This window comes from Marmota flaviventris, chromosome 12, assembly GCF_047511675.1.
Source record: "Marmota flaviventris isolate mMarFla1 chromosome 12, mMarFla1.hap1, whole genome shotgun sequence".
Taxonomy (NCBI): domain Eukaryota; kingdom Metazoa; phylum Chordata; class Mammalia; order Rodentia; family Sciuridae; genus Marmota; species Marmota flaviventris.
The window spans coordinates 75,453,668-75,471,571 of NC_092509.1; the positions used below are offsets into that span (position 1 = coordinate 75,453,668).

At 45.2% G+C, this 17,904-nt stretch overlaps 1 protein-coding gene across 1 annotated transcript; it reads left to right on the top strand.

Moving 5' to 3' along the window:
• Ctse (cathepsin E) lies at positions 1-13,101 on the top strand. The gene is made up of 9 exons (XM_027934691.3): positions 1-200; positions 858-1,014; positions 1,605-1,722; positions 2,678-2,796; positions 7,515-7,714; positions 9,213-9,335; positions 10,513-10,654; positions 10,748-10,846; positions 12,334-13,101. Exons 1-9 carry the CDS (start codon positions 133-135, stop codon positions 12,496-12,498), a joined length of 1,191 nt encoding a protein of 396 aa, XP_027790492.1. The 5' UTR covers positions 1-132; the 3' UTR covers positions 12,499-13,101.
• The last annotated feature ends 4,803 nt before the right edge of the window (positions 13,102-17,904 follow it).

A 17,904-nucleotide genomic window follows, 5' to 3' on the forward strand; every position in this document is an offset into this window, starting at 1 on the left:
AATTGTTTCCCCAATTCAACAGCCAGCTCACGGCCCACTTAACACACTCTGTCCTCACTCTGTGTGAGAGAAGAAAGGAGAGGGTGAAGCAGACTCCAGTGGGGAGAGAGAGAAGCTGCTGGTTGGACCACAATGAAAACCCTCCTCCTGCTGCTGCTCGTGCTTCTCGACCTGGGACAGGCCCAAGGAGCCCTTCACAGGTGAGGCGGTGTCCCCGGCACTGAGTTCTACTGGCACAGCCCCTGCCTGCATCCCCAACCCCAGCCCAGCTCTGGGCTGCCCTGGGGGAGGACAGCTTATGGGAAATGTAGAGAAACTGAGGACCATGGGGATCCATGGGAAAGGTTTCCAGTGGCCACTTTGTGGGTGGCTTCTATCTCGAGTCCCTGCCAAATGAGCTCCAGAGGCACCTGCCCTTAGCCCTGGGGAAGTCCTCTGCCACCATAGAGCAGAAATTTGCCCTTGTGGTTTATTGCTCAAAACCCTCTAGTACCCACCCCCCCCCAGCAAGAGGCCAACCATTACTGCCACCCAGTTTTTCTGTCCCTTTAAATCAGCTTTGATGCAGCTCATGTTATGCTATGGGGGGTCCCACATCTCCCAGTTCCTAGATCTCAAAGAGCCTGTGTCCAGGAGGGAGAGCCTTTCCACTGCAAGATTCTGAGAGTCTCAGGGCAGAGATGAGGCTGCTTGGCTGGAGGCAGAGGAGGTGCTGATTCTGGCTGCACCCTAGCCTTGCTGGCTCTGCTCTTGTGTCAGTTCCTAGTTAACCTCTGAACAGAGGCAGGGGGGAGCCGGAGAGGGGAGGAGAGGGAGGTAGAACTGCGTCCTCTCCTCACATGGGGCTTCGTCTTCAGGGTGGCCCTCAAGAGGCACCAGTCCCTCCGGAAGAAGCTGCGGGCCCGGGGCCAGCTCTCTGAGTTCTGGAAATCCCAGAACTTGGACATGATCCAGTTCACCGAGTCCTGCACCAAGGACCAAGGCACCAACGAGCCCCTCATCAACTACTTGGATGTGAGGCATCTTGGGGATGGGGCCCGGGGAGAGGGGAGGAGGGCCATTTCAGCAGTGTTGAAGGTCACTATGGACTTCTTGGTTTGGGTGATTCATAAGGACTGGTCCCCTGGGTCTCTGTGGACTTTGTAGAATGGCTGGAATGAGTAGAGCTCTCTGCAGGAGGGAAGAGATAAGGATGCAGGCATCCCAAATGGAAGGAGCCCACTTTTGCACTCGGCTGGGCAGCTTACTAACTATGCCCTTAGGCAAAGTACTTGACTTCTCCCAGCCGGTGCCCTGATCCCTAATGTGGAGCTGCTCCTGCCTCCCCTGCCTTGCTACAAAGTTAGGAATCCAGAAAATACAAGTAAAATCAAACAAAGTGCCTGGGGGCTGCAGGGTCCCACTTCTCCCAGTTCCTAGATCTCAGAGATCTTCCTCCTTCATGACCTTTCCTCTGCTTCTTTTATTTCCCAGCCATCCCATCTCCTAGGCTCGGTAAGCACCAGTCCATTGTACCCTATGCTCAGGCCGTAGACACTCTACCTTGGTCCCTTGGTGGCCTCTGCCCTCCACTCACGCCTCCTTCCCTCTCTCCCTCCTTGCAGGTCGAATACTTTGGCACTATCTCCATTGGCTCCCCACCACAGAACTTCACTGTCATCTTTGACACTGGCTCCTCCAATCTCTGGGTCCCCTCTGTGTACTGCACCAGCCCAGCCTGCAGTAAGTGGGGACAGGAGCCCTCGTGGGAGATGACTGGGGTCCAGTCCTGGGATGCCAGGTACTCTGGGGTTGGGGAACAAGGGGTTCCAGAAACTGGCTATCTCTGCCACACCGAGTTTCCCCTCCCCTTCTCTGGGTCTGCCTGGCACTGCTTACAGCTCAAACAGGGCTGGGTCAGGGAGAGAAAGAAAATGTGGTTACTATCTATGATAACAACTTCATACTGGTCAGAATTAGGAGGGAGAAACCTAGCCATTGAAAAGATAAAACTTCGATTTTATGACTCACTTCCCCTGGAACACCAAAAGAACATGGGAGAAAGTTCCATTTGACTGACTCTACACCTTGAAAAAAAAAGGTCAGCAACTCCTGATGACTGTAGTTTCTAAGTACAAAGAGTTCACCTACTTGGAGAAGATTTGGTGGCCCTTTTCCCCCCAGGTGGGGCTGTGGGTCACAATGGCATGGGTGTGTCCATCTGCCCAGAGGTAACTCAGCAGTTTCAGTGAAAACTGAAAAAAGAAGACAGACATAAAGAAAAATGTCTTAGTCTGTGTGGGGCAAGTTCTAGAGAACCTCCTCTGTCACTGGAAACCCTGACCCAGGTTATCCCCAAGGTTGGGCAGGGTCAGGAGTACTTTGCTGGAATGGTGATTGTTTACCCCTGAGTTTCTTTTGAAGTCCAGGCTCTGCCCCACACCAACTGGCTGAGACTGCTGTTGGCGCCTGATAAATGACACTTATCTAGGTGTGCCTCATGAGGTCATTGCGGGCAGTCAGGTTTGCCCAGGGACAACTATTTGCTCCCCAATTAAGCCACATCTCCTGGTAGGCTCACTAGGAAGGGCCATGGTCAGCTTTTCTGGGGGTGCCCGTTCTGTGTTGGGAGCTGAGGGAAGAGACAGCACATCTCTAGGGCAGGGATGAGGGCAGTGACTGTACCCTTGCTTTCCAGAGTCACACCCCGTGTTCCACCCTTCCCAGTCCAACACATACAGTGAGCTGGGCACTTCTTTCTCCATTCAGTATGGGACCGGGAGCTTGTCTGGGATCATCGGAGCTGACCAAGTCACTGTGAGTACAATTCCTGTGTCTCCTCTCTTGGCCAGAAACTTGAGAGGGAACGTTGTTGGGAGGACTTGGGGGTGCAGTTTCAGGTCTGCTTCAGGAAGAGGTGGAAAGAGGGAGTGAGGCTGGATTTAGGGAAAGGGGGAAGCCTGGCAGGCAGGGGAGCAGCCCTCCCCACCAGAGATGGTGGGCAGTGTGTCAGTCTGCTCAGCACTCTGGGCTCTAGAGGGACATCAGGGAGCTCCCAAGGGAAACTGTGCCCAGAGCACAAAGACTGCTGGTAGGGCTGGACACCCGTCTGCAGAGGGTCTGAGGAGACAAGACCAGGCCTCCATCCTGAAAGGCAAAGGAGTCCAAGCCACGGGATGCTGCTAGGGGTGGGAGGACTCAGTGAAATAAGTGGGCAAAGTCTGAGGTGGAGTCCAGCTGCGGAGACCAGGAAGAATCCAGATATCAAAATGAAGGGCCTAGGTCGCACAGGTTGCTCCTTCAACTCCCTCTGGCCAAAGATCGTAGGGCTCCCAAAACCGTGGGACTCAGAATGATGTGAGGACAGAGAACCAGCAGGGTCCTGGTCCTGCAGGGTTACTTTGTACAGGCTTATGGGCAGTGGTCTAGGCCCACGCCTTGGAAAATAAAGGTCACCAACTCCTGATGACTGTAGTTTCAGTTCTAAGAAACTATGTAAGTTCTTATTAGAGATAGTAAGAACTATCTAAGAGCAGCAGGGGCTAGCCTTCATGAACATCTGTTCTAAAAGCCAGATGCATGCCTATAATCCCAGTAGCTCAGGAGGCTGAGGCAAAAAGATCACAAGTTCGAAGCCAGCCTCAGCAACATAGCAAGGCCCTAAGCAACTTAGCAAGATCCTGTCTGAAAATAAAATATAAAAAGGCCTGAGGATGTGGCTCATTGGTTAAGTGTCCCTGGCTTTAATCCCTGATTTAAAAATAAAATCCCTTCTAAGTGGGTAGGGGTATATTATTAAGTGAAAAACAGAAGCAGAAAACACTTTATATGTCAAAATATGTACATGTAAAACACAGAGATAAAATAATAATACACTGTGTTTTCCATTGAAATTGGCAAGGAGAGGGGAATTCTAGTCCACAGCATGCACTCATGATCTGGCTCACCTGGTTGGTGCAGGCAGCAGCCAAGCCCACAGCAACTCCAGCCTGGGTTGCTTCCTCCTCCAGGGCTTCTTGCTCCAAGGGCAGGTGCATGTTCACCTCTGTGAAAGGGAGTGTCAGCTTTTGCTGCAGGACACCCCATCATCAGAGAGTTGGGACAGTAAGACAGCAATGTGGGTCTTAGTCCACCCTCATCCTTGAAGGTTCCAATTGACCCTATTTCCACTTGACATCTGTCTTCCCTTTCTGCTACCCAAACTGTAGACTTCAAGCTATAGCACTCAGACAGAAACAATGTTCTAAGGTATGCTGCTAACTGACATCTACAATTGCGTATAGTCAAATATCTAAATATACTCCATCTCATGTGTGTGCCTCTGTGTGTGTGTGTGTGTGTGTGTGTGTGTGTGTGTGTACCCACAGCATGGTAAAGTTCACATATATAGCTAGCTAATGCAGTTCTTAAAGGGACAGCTATAATCTGAAATGCATGTATTAGAAAAGGTGAAAATTTAATGAATTAAGCTTCTGTTTCAAGTAAAAATAAACAAGAAAACTATCAAGAAGCAACAGCAAATCAAACCTAAAGAAAGCAAAAGGGAAGAAATAGTAAAGAGACCAACAGGATATCGATGAAACAGGAAAGTCAGATTACAGAGAAAATCAACAAAGCCAAGAATTAACTCTTTTCAAGGAGCAATAAAATTTTTTGCTGCAGGACACCCCCATCATCAAGGGACTAGGACAGTGAGAGAGCAATGTGGGACTTACCAATGTGGATCCTAGCACAATTAGTCAAGAAAAATGAAATAAAATATAACTTAGCAATATTAGAAATGAAAAAGAGGACATTAATAAAGATCCTGTGGACATTTAAAATAGAAGCTATCAATAATAGTTTTTTATTGATAAATTTTATACTTTAAAAAAATTGGCAGATACCTTGAGAAATATGGCATATCAAAACTGATATTTTCATGTCAGAAAATATGAATACATCAGTATCTAGTTGAATATTCACTCTGTTATTCAAACTCTTTCCATGAAGAAAATTCCAGACTCAATTAGCCCCAATGGTACATTCTTCTAAATGTTTAAAAAGAAATGACTAGAAAAATCTTATGGGTTTTTAAACATTTTGAAAAACAAACATTCCCAAAGTTAATAAACACAGAAAAAAAAGGAAATAACATCAACCTTACCTATATTCTTCCAGAAAACCCATAATGAAGGAATACTTCATAAGTCATTTTATGAGAACAGAATAAGTTAATTGCAAAACTTGAAAAGGATAGTATAAGAATTAGAATTACAGACAAATTTTCTCCTGTGAATATAGATGCCAATGTCCTAAATACTAGCAAATAAAATCTTGAGATATATAAAGGGATAATATATCCCAACCAAAAATCATTTCTCCCTAAAATTAATCAACTAAGAGAATAAAAAAAGAAAAGTCATATGATTTTCTCAACTGATAAAATTCAATATCTATTCATGACTTAAATAAAGAAACTCTTAGAAAACTAGAATATAAAGCAACTTCCTTAATCTGTTATAGAATATCTAACAAAGAAGCCCACAGCAAACTTTACACTTCATGGTGAATTGTTGAGAGACTTCTCCCTGAGATCATGAATGAGACAAGAATGCTCATTTTTACTATTTGATTACTATTTGATTCTTTTTAGTTCATTTTTACTGTCTGAATTCAACATTGTGCTGAAGATTCTAGCCAATGCAATAAGGCAAGAAAAAAGAAATCCAGGTAATTAAGACAAAAAAAAGGAAGAAATAATCTTATCATTAACATATGACAAGATTCTATAAATAGAAAATCCAAAAATATCAACAGGTATAATGTTGGGATTAATAACTGAACTTTGTGAAGTTGCAGGAAATGAGGCCAACATACAAAAAATAATTTGTATTTCTATAAAGCAGGAAAAAAGCAACAAAATATGGTTTGTTAATGGCACTATTAATCCCATCAAAAAACATCAACTACCTTTGAAGTAAATTTAACAAATAATGTAGTCTAAAACTTTAAAACATTACTGAACGAAATTAAAAGATCTGCATAAATTGAAAGATAAACTATACCCACAGATTGAATGACTCAGTTTTATAAAGAAGTCTAAATTTTTCAAATTTATCTATTTATCCAATGTTATCCCAATCAAAATAGCAGCAATTTTTATTAGAAATTAATAAGCTGATTCTAACATGTATATGAATATAATGTAATACACCAAGATAATTTTGATGAAGGAAAACAATGCCAAATATTATTATAAAATCATAGTAATTTAGTACTGGCACAGGATTAAGAAAATGGACAAATGCAACAGAATTTAAAATTCAGAAACTGAATTTCAGAATGCGGAGAAAATAATGGTATATTATTATATCATTAAATAGTGCTAGGTCACTCGGAGATTCATGTGTTAATAAGCCTTAGGTAGATTATATATCTAAATATAAAACATAATACAATAAAACTTTTAGGAGAAAACATAGGAAAGTATTTTCATGACCTCAGGGTGGAATAATTCTCTGAAACAAGTTATAAAACTCACTAGTACTAAAGGAAAAAATTGACTTGACTGCATTGAAATTCATATCTTCTGTTACTCAACTTAAGATGTTATTAAGAGGGTAAAAGCACCACTCACAGTCTGGGAGAAGATTTTTGTAATTAACAAGAAAGGACTTGATTCTGGAATATATCAACAAGAAAATGACCATAGCTCACTTTATAAAAGGGGATATCCAAAGGTTCAATTTTATTAATTACCAGAAAATACAAATTAAAACCACAGTTAAACCCCCTGCACATCAACTAGAAAATTAAAATGGAAAAGATAGAAAATAACTAGTGTTAGTGAGGATATGGGGCAATTGGAATTCCCAAAATATTAGTAGTGGAAATATCAATAGGTACCATGATTATGAAAAACTCTTTTTCCTATTTACTCATGCATTACACTTGTATTCCCTGTAATCTAGCGATTTTATTCCCAGGTCTATATCCAACAGAAAAACATGCATGTATTTGCCAAAAGATGTATACAACCAGCACCATTAGTAATAGTCAAATACAGGAAACAACCCAAATATCCATCAGTGGTAGAATAGATAAATATGGTGATATGTTATACCATAGAATACTTATTATATCTGTACTTTATTTACTTCAATTAAATTTGCACAAAAGAAATTAAGTGAATGCAAAAAAAAAAAAAAAAAATCTTAGCTGGGTGTGGTGATACACGACCGTAATCCTAGAAGTGGCTTGGGAGGATAGCAAGTTCAAAGCCAGCCTCAGCGATTTACCAAGGCCCCAAGCAACTCAGTGAGACTTTGTCTCTAAATAAAATACACACACAAAAAAAATGATGGGGATGTGGCTCAGTGGTTAAGCACCCCGGTCTCAATTTCCAGTACCCTCCCCTCAAAAAGTCTTTGTGCCCATTTTATCAAGGAAAGTTGAGAAGGGAAGTAGCATCAGGATACAGGGAGGATGCAGGGGTCCGAGACCCTTTGCCTGCCATCCCCTCTGCAGTTTTCCTACGGGCTTTCTCCCTGCAGGTGGGAGGACTGACCGTGATTGGCCAGCAATTTGGAGAAAGTGTCAAAGAGCCCGGCCAGACCTTCGTGAATGCAGAGTTTGATGGAATCCTGGGTTTGGGATACCCTTCCTTGGCTGCTGGAGGCGTGACTCCAGTATTTGACAACATGATGGCCCAGAATCTAGTGGATCTGCCCATATTTTCTGTCTACATGAGCAGGTAAGGCCCATCCAGCCCACCAGTTAAGGCCAGTGACGACTACAGGAAGACAACATGGTGGCCCAGACTTAGTGGCCAAAAGAGCTGACTTGGATCCCTTGCTTGGCTTGTTGTCAGCTGTGTGATCTTGGGCAAAACATTTAACCTCTCTGGATTCTGAAGAAATGGGGTTTACTTCATAAAGTAGCTGTGACAAGCGCTTTGTAAATTCTACAGCAATTATTGAATTTAAGGATCTCTGGAATTGACTTATTTTTTAGTCCATAAATACCAAGTTCCTATTACATGCTGGGCATAATGTTAGACACTGGGGCACAATAAAATAAAGGGGGAGGCAGGAACAAATTTATAAAGTAAACTGACAAGAAAAGAATTGCCTGCTAACAGATGAGCAAAACATTGTCTGTCCATAGCATGTAATATTATTCAGTATTAAAAAGGAAGGAAATCGTGACCCATGCTACAACATGGATTAAACTCAAGGACAGTATGCTAGGTGATATAAACCAGTCACAGTAAGACAGATCCTATATGATTCCATTGGCATAGGGTACATAGAGCTGTCAAAAGCATAGAGACAGAAAGTATGACGGCAGTTGCCAGGGGCTGGAGGAGGAGGAAGGAGGATACATAGAGTCTCATTCTGCAGAATGAAAGAGTTCTGCAGGTTGGTTTGGCAACAATGTGAGAGTACTTGACTCTTTTGAATTGAGCACTCAAAAAGATGGTTAAGATGGGAAGTTTTATGCTATCTGCATATATTACCACAATTAAATAAAACTTTAGACATGGTAGCTGGGTATAGTGGCTTATGCCTGTAATTCCAGCGATTTGGGAAGCTGAGGCAGGAGGATTATAAATTTGAGGCCAGTCTTAGCAACTTAGTGAGGCCCTAAGCAACTTAGCTAGACCCCGTCTTAAAATAAAAAATAAAAAGGGCTGGTGATGTGGCTCAGTGGTAAAGCAACTCTGCGTTCAATCCTCAGTACCAAAAAACCCCCCCAAAACTTTATGCATTATAGTTGAAGAGGTCCTGAGGCTTATGTGCCTCTGGGTACTCTTTCCAGGGGCTTGTGGGCGGTCATCTCATCCTCCCTACATGGAATGGAGATTTCTTACCCCTCTGACTCCTTCCTGGGTAGGCCTGGCTTGAGTTCACCCTGTTCCAGCATAAGCCCATTTTCCCTGTTTCCTCGTCCCACATGAAAAGTTCTGAGCTCTCCCTCCCAGGTTGTGCTTTGTCCCCAGCATGGCTGCAGTCAGGACAGGCCTAGGCAGAACCGTAGGACAGGCAGGCTGTCTGGGTACCTGAGCTTTCCCCTGCAGGGCTTCCTGCTCCATCTGTCCCAGGAACAAGTGAGCAGTGAAGGGCAATAGCAAGGGCCCTGCAGTCAGACCAACCTGGATATAAATCCTACCACCTGCATGGCTTCCTCTCCCAGGGCCTCAGTTCCCTCATGGGGCCCTCCCTCAACAATTTGTCTTTCTCTCCATATAGTGATCCACAAGGTGGCTCAAGTAGTGAGCTGACGTTCGGAGGCTATGACAGCGCTCATTTCTCCGGGAGCCTGAATTGGGTCCCGGTCACCAAGCAAGCCTACTGGCAGATTGCACTGGATAAGTGAGTATCCTCCATGAAGTGGCGGCCGCTTGGTGGTAGAACTCAAAACAGACACAACTCAAATTGAGTGACACTGCCGGTCAATAGGAGCGGAAGCTGTGGTTTGAAGGTGTGGAGATGCTGAGCAAAGATACAGGAAGAGGAATTAGTGACCAGGGACAGAAGCAGCTTCATTCCTTGTATGTGGGGTGCACCTCTCATTCAACAGAAAGCCAATACCAACATGCAGCCTGCTGCCCTGTGTTGGTTCAACGTTAATTGACACACAAGGCAAGGACGGAGGGACATGGGGATGCAAAGACAGTCACACAAATAGCTACCACATAAAGTGGAAATGGTCAGGGCTGCCAAGGAGGAGCCACCAAAGAGGCCCAGCAAACAGGGCAAGACAGCTCCTCTCTGAAGATCTCTTAAGGGTTTCATGGAGGGAGTAGAGTTGAAACTGAATCTTAAAAACCAGTACAGTACATGGGTGTGGAGAAATGGGGAAATGCAACTAAATGCCTGCTGTGTACCTGGAGCCGTGCTAGACAGGAATTCAAAGAAGTATCATTCAAGTATCAGGTTCTGCATGGTACCAAAGAGTACAAAAGCCGCAATACTCACCGTCTACTGAAGCCCTTTCAAACTGTGGGGATGTACCTACTGATGGGCCATGACATCATTGTCGGGGATCCTGACCTGCAGTTTTTAATGAAATGTAATACAACAGAAAATATCAGAGTGCCCTTGAATTGTATGTGTGTTACATCAAGAAGTAAGTATTGCCGGGCGCAATGGCACACGCCTATAATCCCAGTGGCTCGGGAGGCTGAGGCAGGAAGATCGTGAGTTCAAAGCCAGCCTCAGCAAAATTGAGGCACTAAGCAATTCAGTGAGACCCTGTCTCTAAATAAAAAACACAAAATAGGGCTGGGGATGTGGCTCTAGTGCCCCTGAGTTTAATCCCCGGTACCCCCCACAAAAAAAGTCAGTGTATTTCTTACTATGGAACTCAGGCGAGAGAGAGAGAGAGAGAGAGAGAGAGAGAGACTGAGATGATTAAACACCCATGTGATGTGATGGGAGATTAAAATGGGCATCGTCAAGTGCTCTGGTACAATAAAGAGCCCTACAGGGAGCAGGAGGTGCTGGGGACCCGGGGAAGCAGGGCTGATGATGATCCCTTTGCCTTCAGAATCCTGGTGGGAGACACTGTGACATTCTGCTCTGAGGGCTGCCAGGCCATTGTGGACACAGGGACCTCCCTCATCACTGGCCCTTCCCACAAGATCAAGCAGCTGCAAGAGGCCATTGGGGCGGCGCCCATGGATGGAGAGGTGAGTGGGGTGGGGAGGGGAGAGGAGCAGGAGAGTCCAGCCTTTTCCTGGGAAATGGGCAGCCTCTGAGTGGGTCCCTGTGCTCTGTTTTAGTACACCGTGGAGTGTGCCAACCTCAGCGACATGCCAGATATCACTTTCATCATCAACGGCGTCTCCTACACCCTCAGCCCAACTGCCTACACGCTGCTGGTAAGCTCCATTTCCTTTTTCTGCAAGTCACAGGGCCTTGCCCACAAGCCTGCCACTTCCCCTTGTCAACAGTCGCCTGCACTTAGCTACATGTACCCCAAGCCCCCTCCCACATTGTCCTGTCCTGATGTGCCAGTCCCCCCCAACAGGGATCCAGCTTCTCTGATGGCAACTCCACTGGACTAGTTCTCATTTCCAGTTCTGCCATGAAATAGCCACGAACCTTAGGCAAGCCATGTAAGGGGGTTTTCTGATATTGTCCCTTCGGATTTATCCATTGACAGTTTGAATCCCCTCGACCACCAAGTCTGATGAGAGCTATTATTATCCCATTGTATAAATGAGAATATTGAGACTCTTGAGGTTAAGTAAATGGTTCAGCATATGAGTTGCTTGGGGGAGGGGTACAGAATGAGGTTTATCTAACATTCAAATTCACATTCCTCAACAAGCAAGAAAATGTCTTTATTGCAGTAGATTCTCAAGTGTGGAGGGCAAGGTAGAAAGGAAATTCCTGGGCATTTTGAAAACCTAGAGTCCCTTCCACCACCACTGGTCTCGATTTCCAACATTGCAATTTTTTGGCAACTGTTTTAGTCAGCCTGTTCGCTGCTGTGATTAAAAGATCTGACCAGAACAATTGTAGAGGAAGAAAAGTTTATTTGAGGAATCACAGTTGCAGAGGTCTCAGTCCACAGAAGTCGACTCCATTCCTCTGGGCTCGAGATGAGGCAGAACAACATGAAGGACGAGCGTGGCAGAGGGATGCAGCTCACATGATGATCAGGAAGCAGAGAGAGAGAGCTCTCCACTTGCCAGATACAAATATACACCCCAAAGTCACACTCCCAATGCCTACCACCTCCAGCCACACCCTAGCTGCCTCAGTTACCATCCCGTTAATCCCTATCTGGGGATTAAGTCACTGATTGGGTTAAGACTCTCACAACCCAATCATTTCTCCTCCAAACCTTCCTGCATTGTTTTACACATGAGCTTTATGTCGGCAGGGCGGGGGGGGGGGGGCAAGGGTTGTACAGAACAGTGGAAGCCTCCCTGCTCTGTATCTAAAAAAGCTCACTCAAGTGATTCCTCCAAGAACACCAATAAGAAAATAGCAGTGGTTAGATTACACTTATAGTGTAATCTCTCTCCCTAAAAAAAATGAACTTGAGCTTTACCAGAAACTAAGGGAACCAGAATTTAAATCAGGGTCTTCTAGTGCCAAGGCTTTTGTTTTTTCTGGACATGCAATAAGGTTTCCGTTTTTCTAACTGTCAAACGATGGTGGTGTGAGGGTGCCCGGCAGACGAGCAGTTCTCAGAGTTGTAGAACATGGATGAATGAACTTGTGCAAACAAATACTTCACTGAGCAAACTGGGCTAGGATTATATGAAGTGGGAGGATGGATCCACCAGCGAAAATGGGGGCAGCGCTGCTCCCCTCTTCTCCTGTATGTCATTTACAAACTTCATTGTGACCCCAGGACTTTGTGGATGGAATGAAGTTGTGCAGCAGTGGCTTTCAAGGACTCGACATCCAGCCTCCATCTGGGCCTCTCTGGATCCTGGGCGATGTCTTCATTCGGCAGTTTTACTCAGTTTTTGATCGTGGAAATAACCGCGTGGGGCTCGCCCCAGCAGTCCCTTGAGCAGGGCTCCGTGTCTCTGCCTGTCTACCAGGCAACCCCCGGGCCTGTGAGGTTAGGGCATTCTCTACACCTGTCAGCAGGGCCTTTCCCACAGAAAACAGTTGTTCCCAGAGTTGCAACTTGAATTAGGACAAATGGAGCATGAGAGCACACACACACGCATACACAACCTCACTCACACTTTACACACACATACACCCCAAATCAACCACCATCGTGGCAGAAGAATTAAGTTGTGAGTCCATATTCTTTATTGCTTTTTTGTTGTTGTTGAATTTTTAACACAGAAATCTCCAAACACATACACAGCAGAGGTTGTGGTCCAGTAAGTCCCTACACACCCCAACCAACTTTACCAACACATCCACACATGGCCAGGACCCCTTCATCCATATCACCATCCACTTCTCTCTCTAGCTCCACAAACCTGGATTATTTTGAAACAAATTCCAAGAATCACATCATTTTATCCATAAATATTTCTATCATCCTTACACATCCAATTGTGATTCGGATATCTCTCATTGCCTCCTAAATGTGTGACCATTTTTACAGTTAGCTTGTTTGTATCAGCATTCAAACAAGATCCACAAATTGCATTCATTTGAAATGTCTCTTGAGTCTCTTTTCTTCTATAGAATTGACCATATTTGGAGTTTTGCTGGTGGAAATTCAAAGGTGTCATTTAACATGGGTCTATGAGCCCATCTTTTCTACAGAATGGTGCTTAGATCTAGAGGCCTGAGTTCATGGCAAAACACTTCATGGATGGGGCTGGGCGCTTCTTGTTGTATTCCATCAGGAGGCAGATACAGCTGTGTGCCTCTCCATTGGTGGTTTAAGACTGACACGTGCGATTGGAATTGTCAGCCTTCACCATCCATTGAAGTTTCCTTTAGCATCTCACCTGCAAGTTTTAGAGGCATTGATGATCATCTCTGAGACCCACTCTATCTATCATTAGGAACTTCTCTACTTCTATTTCTTTTTCTGCATTTGTTAGCTATAATTCTTCCATAATTGCAATCTTCCCTCCTCAACCACTAGCTCACCATGAGGTAGAAAAAAGATAAGTACCTGGGGCAGGAGTGTTTTCCTCATCGATTTACCAACTGTCAAAACAATAGGCTGGTGAGATAGCAAATGCCAATGGATTCTAAACATCTTTGGTGTGTTTCAACTTACTGAAGATATTTTTAGTTGCTCAAATCACCCCATATTGAGCCAGCAGGTGACCCTTCAAGTTAGTTCCAATGAATTTTTCTGGCCCATCATGCCCACTTCCAACTCCACAAGTGGCATTAACCATTGTCCCAAGAAGTCCTCGTTCCTTGCAGTGTGCCCATATTTTTTTGCTGTAATGAAAATATTTCATAGTATGTAGGGGATGGAGAGAAGAGAGAGAGCAAGCCCTTTTCACATTTAGGACCCCAGGGCCCATTCTGAGGAATCTACCACAGAGAATCCCGACCCGAGGCACATCCTTATTCTGGTAGTTTCTGTTGCCATGAGACATGACTTATTTTTCTCTTCCTCTCTTTAATTTTTGCTACTTTCAAAATAGAAGTGTCTCCAGTTTTGTTCTTACTATAAAATATGCACAAGTGCTCCATGATCCTACCCCTCAAGCGCTAGTATAAATTTGAAGATTTTTGTTGTAGTTGTTTTATTTTACTTTGATTTTGAAAATCAAGTTGCCCAGAATGACCTTGAACTTGGGAACTTCTGTTATTTCAGGCAACTTGCACCAGCTTGAAGTTGTTTTGTAACACTTTTATTTTTTCCTTGTACATGTAAACAGAAATGGCTATTGGTAAGAAAACTTTCTCTTTCAACAAAAAAAGAAGAAGAAGAAGCAATTCTCCACATATCCTTCCCTAAACTGCTTTTCTTTTAAAATAGATTCCCTGTCAGCACAGATATCTCATTCTTCTAACATCTCCATGGTGTCTATTTATTTATCCATCCAATCCCCTCTTAATGTCCATAAGGTCCATTTGGGGTTTAGTTCAATCCAGTACAATAAATATTAATTTTATGCCATGTTCAAAGGTAGGTAGTCTGAAACCTGTAACATAGCTGGCAGGCCCTGGCTGTCACTTATGGGCACCAGGAGGAGTCACAGAAAACACCCCAGGCTGAAGAACTGATAGTCAACCTGGATGCACATCTGTGCCCCACCCCCATCACTTGGTGACCTCAAGTAAGGACTTTGTGCCTCTAAGACACTTTGCAGAGCCTTTGGAAAGATCCAGTGAGCCCACCTGGGTGGAATCACTTGGCTCAGAATGTTCACTGCAGAGTAGGTCCCAGCCACACGTACCTACTTTTTAATTTTGTTTTACTTTTTTTTCCTGGCTGATTTTTTTCAAACTAAATTATTACATTTAGAGTTAATTAAAAATCAGCCTGATCCAAACTAGCTACCAAAGCATTATGGCAGAGCTGCTGACAACACAGGCTGTGCAGTCACACAGGCCTGGACTTGACTCCCAGCGCTAGTTGAGGGAACACCTCAGTTTGCTCGGTCGTTGGATGGGCCTGATAACAGGAAGCACTTTGTGGGATCATGGTGAAGAGTCATTGCCACCATCGAACTAGTTTCTGTGCCTGTATTCATCAGGGTACAGTCTCTCAGTCTCAGGGTGAATCCTAGAAAAGGCAGAAGGCTCTAGATAAAAAGACTTTTTGAGTGTTGCTTTGAGTCTGAATCAGGAAGCCTGAGGACAAAAGCAATGACATCATCACATCTACTGAGTGTCCAAACCAGGTGGTGACTTCTGTCTTCACAATGACCCCACTGGCTTGGTCACCAAAAAAAAACAAACAAACAAACAAAAAACTTCTATGACTTGTTCTTTGTCCCTGTCCCCCCTTAGGCATTGCTTTTCACCAGAAATATTTCAAGAACATTCTAACGGGTGCTCTGATTCCAGCCTCACGTCCATGTCTACACACTAGGGCCTGATTGATCAATATTACTGAAGCCCAGCTCTAATCCCATCTTCCCCTGCTCCACACTTCCCAGTGGCTCCTCGCTAGGTGTCAAATGACATCCCAGCTGACAGGACTTGTGGGGCTCTCTAGAGCCTTGCCTCAGTTTGACCTCACTCCTCCATTCGCATCTGGGCCACCGGAGCCGAACCACGCCTTCCCCATCTCCTCACTTGCACTTTGCCCCAGGAATCTTCTCTGCTTGCTAGAGATGCAGTCCATTCCCCAGAGTGGCCCCTTCTCCATGAGGGTTAAGATGTTAGGCTCAGAGCAGTGAAGAACCAGGCCACGCTGGGGAGGTGGTCGGCTGGGACTAGGTGGCTACCTGTGTGCTCTCTCTTCTGCCAACCACAGGCGCAGCATCTCACCCAACCGGGATCGCTTCCCTTTATGTGGAGCCTGCCTGCCTCCTCTGTACCTCGTGCACAGTGGCATGTGTGCTCACAGCTCTACATCCCTGCAGCTCCAGTTCCAATTCCTTCCCACCATAATGCCCTCTTTGGCTTCCCTAACTAGGATGAACTTCTTCTTCCTCAAAATCCTAAGATTTCTTTTCATTTCTTTTCTTTCTTTTTGGTACTGGGAATTAACCCAGAGGTGCTTACCCACTGAGCCACATCCCCAGGCCTTTTTATGTTTTTATTTAGAGCCAGGGTCTCCCTAAGTTGCTTAGGGTGTCACTAAGTTGCTAAGGCTGTCTTGAAGTCGTGATTCTCCTGCCTCAGCCTCTCAAGCCTCTGGGATTACAGGTGTGCACCACTACACCCGGCAGCTGTATTTCTTGTTTGCTCCATGTCTTATTTCCACTGATCAAAATGCAAATGTCCACTCTTACATCTCCCAAAGACTCTGACCTGCTCAGATCTCTGAGTGGATGCATGCAGCGGGAGGGAGGACAGGGTTCAGTGGTACAGCCTCAGGCCTCCACCACAGGGCAGAGGCTGGGCCTCATTCTCCACTGTAGCACATGTCAGGGGAAGGGAAGGGAAGCTGCTGACTTTTGATCCACAGGGTTGGAGGAAGCAGGAGTTAGAGGCTGATGTGGCTGGTGACTTGGTTTTCAAAGGTGTTGGGGACAGTTCTGCAAATGGGCCCTGAGTTTCAGTCCCATGCTCAGAGACTATAAAGACCAGGTGAGCACAGTTCACCCCCTTACCCAAGCACCCTCAGCAGGGGCCCCATGGCAACTTTCTGTGCCACTGTACCTCTCTGGGTGCTCTCGTGCTCTCCCCACCCCCGTCTCTCTGAAGGGCAACAATTTAAGAACAAATCAGCAGTCATCAATCAGTGGTTGTCCGGGGGTGGATTGATGCTCCCTTTGCGAAGTAACCAAAGTAGAACATTCGGGAAAAACAAGCTCTGGAATTCTTTCCATCTTCCACTGTATCCTGTCCAGAATTATGCTTCAGAGACATTATTACATCCTCCCTCCAGGCATGTTTGCTAATTGTTACAAAGAAATGATTTCAACTTTTGTTCCATCCCAAACTGCTTAGTGGGGCCTGAACCTGGCACAGTGAAAGGCCGAGCAGGGATTTGGGGATACTCACCCTTGAGAAAGGTTTAGGCTGTGGCCAGATTAGATACAGAAAGTGGTAATAAAGCACCTTTAGGACTTCTAGGGGGCATAAGAAAGAACTTTTGACAGGGAGGATATTAAACAAAGGAACAGACCCACAGGAAGATGAAATCCTACCTCAGAAGGAATGTAGGGATGGATGAGGCATCAAATGTATTAGACATGTTGAGGGGATTCTCTTGAGATCTGCTGATCCACTTAAACCAGGCATGTCCAAACTCACTTCATCCCCCTTTCATCTGCCAGCCATAGTTACCCAAGGCACAATTCCAGGCAGCTCAAAGAGATGCCCAAATTAGTCTCACGCTAGCACCATTTGAAATTGCTCTAGTTTCCTAAGTACTTCAGGTTGGCTCATGCATGCTCACCCAAGAGGCCCCGGATCTGCCAGGGCTTGTCTCACATCTCACAAGCCTGGAGTGGTGTGGTATGTGCATGTGCATGTGGGCTGGGATATGTGTGGTGTGTGTACATATCGTGTGTTATAGTGGTACTATATGGATGGGGGCGGGTGTGGTGTATCTGCATGATATAGAGTATGTGTGTGAGTCTGTGGGTGGATGAGTGTGGGGTGAGGGGTGAGGATGTATGTAGTGTGCATATGTTGTGTGGGGGTGTACGATGGGGGGATTTCACGTGTATATGTGTGAATAGAGAGTGTGTGTGTATGAAATAGGGTATGCATATGGTGTGGGAGGAGGTGGAAGTGTATGTAGTATTGTGTGTGAAGGGTGTGTGTGTGTGTGAGGGGTATACGGTATGTGTGTCTAGGGTGGGGGATATAGACGGGGGTGTTGGGGGTCTGGTGTGCATACGTGCACTGAACTGGGTAA

Excerpts from the sequence above, each read along its gene's own strand:
- Ctse (XM_027934691.3), top strand. The coding sequence starts at position 133 with ATGAAAACCCTCCTCCTGCTGCTGCTCGTGCTTCTCGACCTGGGACAG. Across the intron at positions 1,015-1,604 it reads CCCTCATCAACTACTTGGAT|GTCGAATACTTTGGCACTAT; the intron begins GTGAGGCATCTT and ends CCCTCCTTGCAG. Across the intron at positions 10,655-10,747 it reads CGGCGCCCATGGATGGAGAG|TACACCGTGGAGTGTGCCAA; the intron begins GTGAGTGGGGTG and ends GCTCTGTTTTAG.